General features: G+C 36.3%; 1 protein-coding gene across 2 annotated transcripts; it reads right to left on the bottom strand.

Annotated features, from left to right (window-relative positions):
- Positions 1–220: 220 nt before the first annotated feature.
- Positions 221–9,545, bottom strand: LOC129886968 (nuclear transcription factor Y subunit A-7-like). Of its 2 annotated transcripts, none has more exons than XM_055961888.1 (6): positions 9,297–9,545; positions 7,539–7,767; positions 4,808–4,914; positions 4,593–4,655; positions 3,912–4,076; positions 221–1,008 (listed from the first exon to the last, which is right to left on the bottom strand). In XM_055961888.1, the coding sequence occupies exons 2-6, from the start codon at positions 7,738–7,740 to the stop codon at positions 634–636; spliced, it is 912 nt and encodes a 303-aa protein (XP_055817863.1). In that variant the 5' UTR covers positions 7,741–7,767; positions 9,297–9,545; the 3' UTR covers positions 221–633. The 2 variants fall into 2 exon arrangements, with proteins under 2 accessions (XP_055817863.1, XP_055817864.1); XM_055961889.1 differs by having other exon boundaries at positions 7,539–7,707; positions 9,297–9,530.
- Positions 9,546–9,847: the final 302 nt, after the last annotated feature.

Here is a 9,847-nt window from a genome sequence, read left to right as displayed (position 1 = left end):
ATATATATATATGAGAAGGTAATACAAATGGTGGAATACATTATCCTAAAATTAATTAATACCCCTAAACAAATGCACAATAAAACAATCTTACATTTTATCCCGAGATTATTATCTCTCGTCCCTCGCATGAAACGACCCCTTAAGAGTAATAGATAAAATGACATAATCATTCAGTGATGAAAAAGTGTTCAATGGTCGAGAGGATTGCAGATCCTCATTGGAAAATCAAGCAAACAGCAGAAAAGCAACTTCATAGTATGTCAGTTTTACAAACCCATCCAACAAATAGCCACACACATTCAAGATGCTGCAGTATTTTGTAGTATCAGATTCCAAACTGCTTCTAGTCCTACATTCGACATATATTTTTCTTTATTTACATAAAGGGTGAGGGGAAAGACAAATAAATGGCGAATTTGTAGCATCTCGCCATATGATCTTTTCTTCCTCATCACCGCTCATATAGTACAAGTAACCAAGCCAAGAATGAATTGCCTGAGCATAGCCCCATGCCACAGTGAAGTTACCTCGCATGTACGTTCAGCATTGCCTGCATGAACGATGCAAGAATTGGACCCATGTCATGAGAAAATGCTGGGCTGACCCCTCCATCAAGTGGAGAGTAGCTTCTTAATTGCTGGATGCTGCCCCCCGAGAAGCCTGATTGACCAGCAGGCTCCAGCTTCCACGACCGTAGTGGCCATTCCCTTGCTCACTTCCAGTGCTCTGGGCAAAATATACAGATGAACCATGGCCATTGCCAGTTGAGAAACTGTGGCTGTGTCCTTTGTGCATATCTTGAACTGTAGGTCCTTCCTTTCCCCCTTGATCAGAACTCACGGAACCTGACGAGTTGCCAGAGTGAGTTGGAATGGTTGCCCCATATTTTTTAGTCTCCTCTCGTGTACAGTCCATGTCATTCAGCTTTTTAGTATTCAGAAAACGGCCTCCAGATCCCCTAGCCCTTCTCATAGCGTGTTGATGCCGAGATTCATGCAAATAGGGCTAACAAATACAAACAAAACAATGTAAGTTTAATCAACAATCCTTCCACAAAACAAGTGACGACATATCATAGGAACTACACGCCAAATGCAGCAATCTGCATACAGAATTGTTGATCTAATGTTATTCTCAGTGTATATAAGAGAGTAGTGCTAATAATAGCCACCTTTTGCACAGCATCAGAAGGACTTTCACACATACAAGTTATTTCTGCACTTGATAAGGGTAAACCAAGTCAAGAATACATCTTAATTCCTCCTCTCACAGTATATGAAAAAACTATAAGAATGATACTGATCCTTTTGTAGAGAAAATCTTGGAGACTTTTGCCCGCTGATATTGAATTCAATAAAGCAAGATATAACAAATCAGAACACAAAAATTTGCCTTTAGAAGACCCTATTACTACATTTATAAATCATACAGAGAACTGAAGTCTGACACCTGAAAACATAGCAAACCTGAGGCAACATAACATATAAATCTCGAACTCTGTGTGTGTCGCTGCTAATTGTGTCAGAGTAATTTACAAGTCTAGGTTGACCTTCCAAGGGAAACGAAAAAAAGGCATATAACAAGTAGTGCTTATCTGGCATGCTTGAAGTATGTCAAGCACATACTGGATGGTTAAACAATGAAGGAACAATATTACTCCGACACGATTGACAATGTGTTGTTGGCTATGGGGTCATGACAAACACAGAAACCTTAAGAAATCCCCATGCTACATAGCAAAATTATAAACAAAAATCATTAGAAACGGAACATGGAACTGATTTTAGAAGTACTAGAAAAGAGCATAGAATACGTCAACAGCCAGTTAAATTTGTCAAGTAAATCTCATTTAGACACTCGAACTACGACCTATTCCAATTGAGCACCTAAACATATGATAAAATGTTCCTATTAGACACTTCAAGCTCAAATTTTGGAGAAGTTGCTGCGTGTATTGTCAAGCTCAAATTTTGGAAAAGTTACCTGCATGTATTCTCAAGTGTTTATTACATAGATAAGTTAATCACTTAAATAAATCACCTCCTTTGATTATATGCTTTAGCCTCAACAAGACAAAAAACCTTAGGCATGTTGCAATTGAGGTTGATGTGTATAATTAAAGAAGGTGACGTATTTTATGTGGTTAACTTAACTACCTAATAGACGCTTGAAAATGCATGCAAAAATATTCATAAAATTTGAACCGAAAGTGTCTTAATAGGAAACACTTCATCATAGTGCTCAACTGGAACAAACTGTAGCTTGAGTGTCTAAATGAAATTTGTTGGCAACTTTAAGGAGATGTCGATGTATTAAGCCTTGTTAATATTAAGCAGAGCTTAGAGTCGCACACTGATGTGGTTATGGAAGGTAGCTATATATTGAAAGCTTGTCACAAGTCCTGAGAAGACTTAATATGTTATCTATCTCTGCCCTTCTTTCTTCTTTTTCTACGTTGTCTGCACCGACGTCATAAAATATGGGACAACTAACATAATCAAGGAAGCTATTCTACATAAAACTGACAGAACCCAGTTAGACATTGTTCTAAATAGATGATTGTTCGATAATGTAAATTAACATAATTAGTTCTGCAAGAGTTCCAGTAATCTCTCTCATTTCGTTAACAGAATTAGTTCTGCAAGAGTTCCGGAAATCTCTCTCATTTAGTCTCCCTTCCTTAGTTACCTTGTAGAACATCAGTTGGAAAAGATATTGTAAAATGTACAGAACAGAGCTCCCTCAACCACACACTAAATCACCAGATATTCTAGCACCACATGTTTCCATTAAGGTTTATCATCAAATTTGCCTTATTATAAAGGCTAATATCATTCACATTCACAGGGTAAACCCGACCTTGAAACTAACTGAGCTCTTCAAATGGAACCAAAAGGCAGGATAACTTTAACACTATAAAAGCATCCGCATTTCAATTCTACTTCCAATGATACAAGGAAAACAAAGTTATAGAAGCTTCACTCCATATGATATGAGCTGAAACTAATAAAGCTAGAAGAGTCTCTATGCAGGAAAACAAGGTGCTTATCTCTAACATGAATATTCATGATTGTCCGAAAAAACACAAATTCATAGTATAAACCAGCATCTTTATCATATGTTCTAAAGCAGATAGCACATTTACATATAACGTAAGCAACCCATTTCATCATAACTTGACTAGTTTTGCGCAACCCTCCTTTTATCTGGGTTTTGAACCAGCAATGTAAGCTTTAGACCGACAATCTCTTAAACTCCATGTGAATTTAGCCAAGAGTTCAAACCAAAAAAATATGATTATAGTGAAGAAGAAAACACAATGAAAACAAAAGAGCTGTATAGGTGATACTAACCGGCGGTATTATGACAGAGTTGCACTGGGACACTTACATTAGGCCCACGTTCTGCCAGTAATCTTTTTCCTTTGTCTACGGGTTTGTATTGTATGTCAGTGTCGGTAGAGAACCTCTAGTTTTAAGAGGAAAAAACTTGATTCGTCTTACAAGACAAAATACTAGGTAATGAAATGAAAAGGGTCCAAATAAAGTGAAATGGACACTAAAGATTCCTATAGAAAACCCTAACTGTTCATGATTGAGGCATAGTAGTTCTTACTGCTATTAGTGACCCATTTCAAGCTTTACATTCCTAATAGAGCCTCATCTTCTTAGCATTAGACTGCATTACTTAGTTAGCATTAACTGTTCAACTTTTCAAAAGAGACTGGAACAATATTAGTTACTAAGCCAATTATGAAGCAATATTAGGCATGTCTTCTGATTATAACTTCATACATTTACTAATACCAATAATCAAGTGATATGAAGAATATGTCCAAAATAAGATAATTCAACTCCTCATTAGGAAAAAAAGATTGGGGGTAAAGCGCTTCCCTATACTGATTATACCTTTCTCGCTTTAATGGCTTTCCTTTCAAGCTCTGCTTTAGCTCTTATCTGTCTTCGCCTTAAAATTCCATGGTACTGTTTTGCATTCACGTAGACCGGCTCCTCTTCCATGTCAAGAAGCAAAGGCATTCGAGCATGATGAATTTCAAATAAGTGAGGATGTACCTGACAACAGACGACATTTTTAGGTAATGTTTTGCTTTAACTATAATTTGCCTTCAGATATAGCTGCAATTCAGGTGTGGAATATTACAGAGTTAGCAGTGCAGAAGCTAAAAGCTAAAGGCTAATACCATGTACAAATGCATACAACTCCGCCGCTCAATGAGGGTGAGAATTAAATGCAATTTACTATATACAAACATAGCATTGAGTTACAACCAAACAAGTCTCTTGAATAAACGTAACCATTTGATAACAACAAAACATGATTAGCAGATACACATGGCAGCGGTCCATTACTAACATATCCCCTCACATCCAGAAAAAAATAAAAACAAAGCACTCATTTCTACTTGACAAAGATACTGTTCCTTCTCACTAGTATAAACAACAAAGTGAGAGAACACAAACATAACACTAGCACTGACTACATAAACAAACAAGAAAGAGCAGAATTCAAAATTGATGGCATATAACTATCGGTATCTGCAAAAAGACGCTAGAGAGATTTGTTCTTACAGGTGCCCCATAAGTCATCATTCCCCCATACTGCATATCTGGATATGGATATGACGCCAACATCTGCAACAATACGTTACTGCATAAATCTTTCAAAATGTAGTAGACAGCCAATCAAAGAAGGGAACCGTCAATTTGACTTCAACTAATGACAAGCAGCCAGATGTAATTGTGTGCATCAGTTATGGACAGAGAGGGAAGACGAAATAACTTACAGCTGAATGACCTGTGAGTTCCTTCTGCTGCTCGGCCATGATGGCAGAAGTTGCGGGTGAAAAATGATTGAGGTGCTGCTTGTATTGCTCGTTATTTCCATCTGATCCTGAAAATATAAATCAAATCACTGATAAAATGCCACACGCAAATCAAGGTTTGGAAAAAGTAAAAGCAAGATAAACATTGTTAGTACGTGGAGTCATAAGAAACAATAAATAGGTAAATAAAGGCAAAGAGATAAACATTGAGAGACAGAGTATGGGTAAATAAATAAAGGTTCAGATTGAATAGAATCGAAAGGAATTCACAGAAGAGAGGCAAGACCTTACACCACATTTGGCAGTGTATAAGATACTTCATGACATTTATTGGCAATCAATCACCTATACCTCAATCTCAAACTAGTTGAGGTCAACTATACAAATCCTCTGTACCCATATTGCTCTATTTAGACCTATTTGATTCCACTACCAAATAGTTCATCAGTAGGAGTTCCCTAAATCCACTGGGTATCTAGGGGGGGCTCCGGGTTCACGTGAACCTATGCTCCCCTCTCTAGATTATGTATAGTAATGTTATATTTTTGCAAAAATACTTAAAATATATATGTGTGTGTGGACCTAAACTTAAAAGTATCATATAATGCAATGGTTATTAGGTACAACTCTCTAAGTGAGGTAAGGAGTTCAAATCTTATGTCTATCTTGTCTTCTTTTCTAGAATTGGGTGCACTCCTCTTAAGTGGTTATTGGTGTCACTTCTTGTATTTTTATTTTTATTTTTCATTCTTTCTTTATTTGGTTTATTCTTTCAAAATTTCCAAATCTGACACATTAACATTCATATTTTTCTTTTGTCACCTCAATATTTTATATAGTCAAATCAAATGTGTAGCTATGGTATATGCAAAGATTGTACATGTTATTTGGTGGAAAAAAATTAAAGGATTTTTTAGAAGGTTGCCATAGAAGAGGATTTCCCCACACCCCACTTAGGTGGGATTACACTGGGTGTGTTGTTGTTGTTGTAGCATAGAAGGGATTGCATTGCCAGGAGTGTTCTATTGTTATTTGATGCTTGTTCTGTTGTAGTTTCATGTATTTCTCTGTACCATATTGGTACTTTATAACTAGAACTTGACCTTATTGGAAAATTACCAAGAGTGTCGCTTGTATTTACAATGTCAGAAACTAGGATTTTGTTAGTGTCATGTCCTTTTTAGTTTCTTGCTTCATTGAGTGATAGGTTTCTTAGCTTATTTGTACTCCTATACCTTGTCTGTAGAAATAGAAGAAATCCTCCCTAGGAAGTGTGCTTCATGTATTTCTCAGGTAAGGGCATAGAGATTTGGCTTGTTAGTAGTCCCCTTTTTTGGATAGTGGGTTGTCTTAGCTGCAGATTTCTCTTGTATATCCTACTTTGGTGATGATAACATTGTTTAATTACCAAAGAAAAAAAAGGCAAAGTCTTAAACATTCAGTATTCAAATCTAAATACATCATCTCAATATTCAGATGTCTATTCAAATTAAGACATCTTAATCTTAAAAAGCAAACGCCCCTAAGTCCCCATACTAGTTGGAACTGTTGCTGTGAGGAAAATTACTCTTGATCTGGTGGTAGTAACTGATGCTGTTTGCAGCACAAGTGAATGGCCTTACATAAGTTCTTTTTTTCATAAATAAGGAAAAAAAACTAAACAAGTTCTTGTTTTTATATAAATAAGAAGAAAGAAAAAACCTACACAAGTTTTCTCGAACAAAATCCCCCTTGTGCCTAAATTTGAACCTCTCTACTCAGTTTGACAGCTCAAGTAGAACCCTCATTTGACTTCCATTTACAAACAAGTTATGCAAACATTACAATTGTTCAAAGTCATAACTGAACTTCCGCTCCAATCTCCTCTTCTTCTTGTTTTGATAACTGAGAAATCCTCGATGCCAGGGGCACACGATTCAAAACTCAATGGGTAATGGTGCACTCCTCTACACTTCTCTGATTAAATACTAGGCATATGTTTGCAGTACGATTCAACCCCATAACACATCATCCATTGCGCTCTTACCACTAGAGTAAAGTTCTAGAGGGAATCAAGGTCTCAAGAATATCAACCCTTAATTGCATTTGTTGGGACCAAAGTCATGTCCAGAACCCCTCATAGAGTTGCACAAAGTCAGTTGGTTTCTTAGCAGGGGGGAAATGTCATCCACTAAGTTGTTTAGGACCTCATCATCTCTATGGCTATCCCATAGCAATTCTATTAGGTCTATCACCATTTACATAAAACTCAGACTGCTTACGAGACTATTGGTTCAGCACCATAAGATTACCAAGTTAGTTCTGAAACGAAAACATTCAGGCAAAGCACAATTTATAGAAACTCGACTAATTGTTTCTTTATTCACTATCATAATATCTGGACTACAGAAAAATATAAGAATATGTAAAGAGGTGGACAATAGTTGCAGAAACACACTCGAGTTCGACCAGTTCTAGCTCAAGCTGCAAGTAATCAGCTAAATTTGGTCGCATCACATAGATTTCTGTTCTTCATTATCAAAATAACGTACATTTCAGTGAAAAGAAGACTTCATTTCTAGTTTGGTAACTTGTTTTCACCCTTTTTCTGGAATTATCATCAGAAGCCAGCAGTGTTATTAATACATAAATAGATACAGGTAGAAACTAAGGGATGAAACATTCACGTTGTTGTATGTAATGTGGAAAATACCAGATTCCATGGCTAGAGCCTTTGTTTCTTTTCCCTCATTGCCACCTTCAGATTTCCCCTGGGTAACGGCATTCTCACTTGGCAAAGGCATAGTATTATCACCATAACCCTGCCACCATGGTTGCATTTGGGTAGTTGATTGTGAGGTAATTCGCAGCCCAGTCTCCAGCTGCCGTCCATCATGTTTAGCAATAGTAGGCATATTAGACTTTCCCCAAGTAATTACGATCTACTCAAAAAATTACAGTATAGACTGTTAGTAGGAACAGTTGATATCTCACAAAGCTGAATAATAGAAGTAATCCAACTTGGACAGACATCAAAACTCATCTTTTGGTGTCATGCTGAGTTAAAGACAAATATCTCAAGCAACTACATGCTATTTGAAACTTTGTCAACCAACTACGTTCAGGTACTTGCTTTTCTTAAAGATTTTTACAACGTGAACAAAGTGTTGAAGCATTTGCCAATTCTGGATATGATTTATCTCGGACTAATGCATTATCAAGTATGCACCAATGCATAAAGAAGGTTCTCTAGGACTGCATCCCCAATAAACAAGTTTTGCCATTTTTTTCACCTTAAACTTGTACATTGTCCACAGCTTCCATATCCTGCTATAAACCCATAAAGGGAACTGGAACGTATACTGAGCTGTGGTCTAATGACATGAGAAGAGAAGATTACTTCTTTTATATCTAGACCATCACATACATCATTTTTCTCTTTTAATAAGATTTACTCCTGGGTAAGAGGGCAAATAGAGCTTTTCTCGTTCGTAAGGAATACGGCTTCGGAGATCCAATAAAATGGAATTCCCCTTATGTGACATCTGAATCCTCCTTGCCTTTTTTTTAAGCAACTAGTTTTTCAAGTGAGCAGCTTGGTAGGCAAGCTATCTACTGCATTGTAAGTGAATGGTATTAGTTAAGTGGAATCAAGATGACAAACTGCACAATCCCAGGGGAACCAGATAATGCAGATAAGGCATCAGAAAAGCTAAAAGCACATATCAGATCCACAAATAGGAAAGCTCATCTTTTTTCTTTTTATCCTTTGGTTCCAGAGTATTTCTGGTAGTTATCACTTATCGGCTTCGAGGTTTCAATCATGTCATATATTGTATTTTCGAACTACGGTCCATTAACAGATTTTAGAGAGGTTAAGAAAGGATCTCATTACTATACCTGTAATTAGAAATCAGTTACAATTACCACACCTCAAACAAATGATGATACACAAGCAAAAAATGAATGTATCTAACTCAGTGAAGCTGAGACATCACCAAAGCAATGCAGATTTACAACTTAAACGCAGAACTTCCCAGCACAAAACAAAGATTTACATGATCCCTACAATTCCTCAACTCAAATGTTCCAGCACTCATTGGTTTAACATTAACCCTTACTAAGCATTAGAATACACCACTAAAATTACCAAGAAAAAAAAAAACCAATAGTCAAACAAACACCAAGAATGCATAAACCAACCATTTTGCTCAAAAACCAAACAACCAGACACATCCAATTTCCATAAACCAGACTTCCCCTAATCATACTTCTTCCATACAAAATTCAAACTTTTTACACATCAGACCTTAAAAAGGCAAGAACTTTACCAATACCAAGATTGGTCAGACAAAAGATCCAGCACCAATTAAAAAGTGACCCAATTTAGAAACCCCAATTGGGTATTTCAAGAAAATATGGGAATTTGAAATTTGAAAATTGAAAACTACAACACAAAATAGAAACTTGCCTTTCTTTTTCTGAGGATGACAGCAGTTCAAGAAAAACTCACAAATTTAGCTTGTGTCTATTACATATACATACATATGCTTAAGCTAAAACAGGAAAATTCTTTACTAAAGATTCTCAAGATTATACATGCATCTAAATATGGAAGTAGATATTTATGCCTAATTAATTTTATTTATTGTAAAAGTGGTGGGAGTGGGGAAGGTGAGGGATTTCCTTGTGCTCTTCTTTGTGGGGTTTTTGTATTTGGAATTTTATGTATTGGTCACGCCAAAGTCGCTCTCCCTGTCTCTGTTAAGGAAAAACTTTTTTATAGGAGTAGCTAATCCTTGATTATTAACATTTTAATTATGTCGTTGTGTGATTAAATGACTAGAATGCCCTTGAGGATAAACTGAAATACCTAACACCCCTTTTTTGGAATTTATTGGACTGGTTATTATTTTTTGGAAAATAGAAAAGGTATTTAAGGACCACTTACCAAACTTGAGGTTGAGGTAAAGTAATTCATGCTTTTTTTTCTTTGGTTGTAATGATAATTATGCTTCTTTA

The sequence above is a fragment of the Solanum dulcamara genome, chromosome 4 (genome assembly GCF_947179165.1).
Source record: "Solanum dulcamara chromosome 4, daSolDulc1.2, whole genome shotgun sequence".
NCBI lineage: Eukaryota > Viridiplantae > Streptophyta > Magnoliopsida > Solanales > Solanaceae > Solanum > Solanum dulcamara.
This window is presented reverse-complemented; position numbering and strand designations above follow the sequence as displayed.

Excerpts from the sequence above, each read along its gene's own strand:
- LOC129886968 (XM_055961888.1), bottom strand. The coding sequence starts at position 7,740 with ATGCCTACTATTGCTAAACATGATGGACGGCAGCTGGAGACTGGGCTG. Across the intron at positions 4,915-7,538 it reads GGCTCTAGCCATGGAATCTG|GATCAGATGGAAATAACGAG; the intron begins GTATTTTCCACA and ends TTATATTTTCAG. Across the intron at positions 4,077-4,592 it reads TGATGACTTATGGGGCACCT|GTACATCCTCACTTATTTGA; the intron begins GTAAGAACAAAT and ends GTCTGTTGTCAG.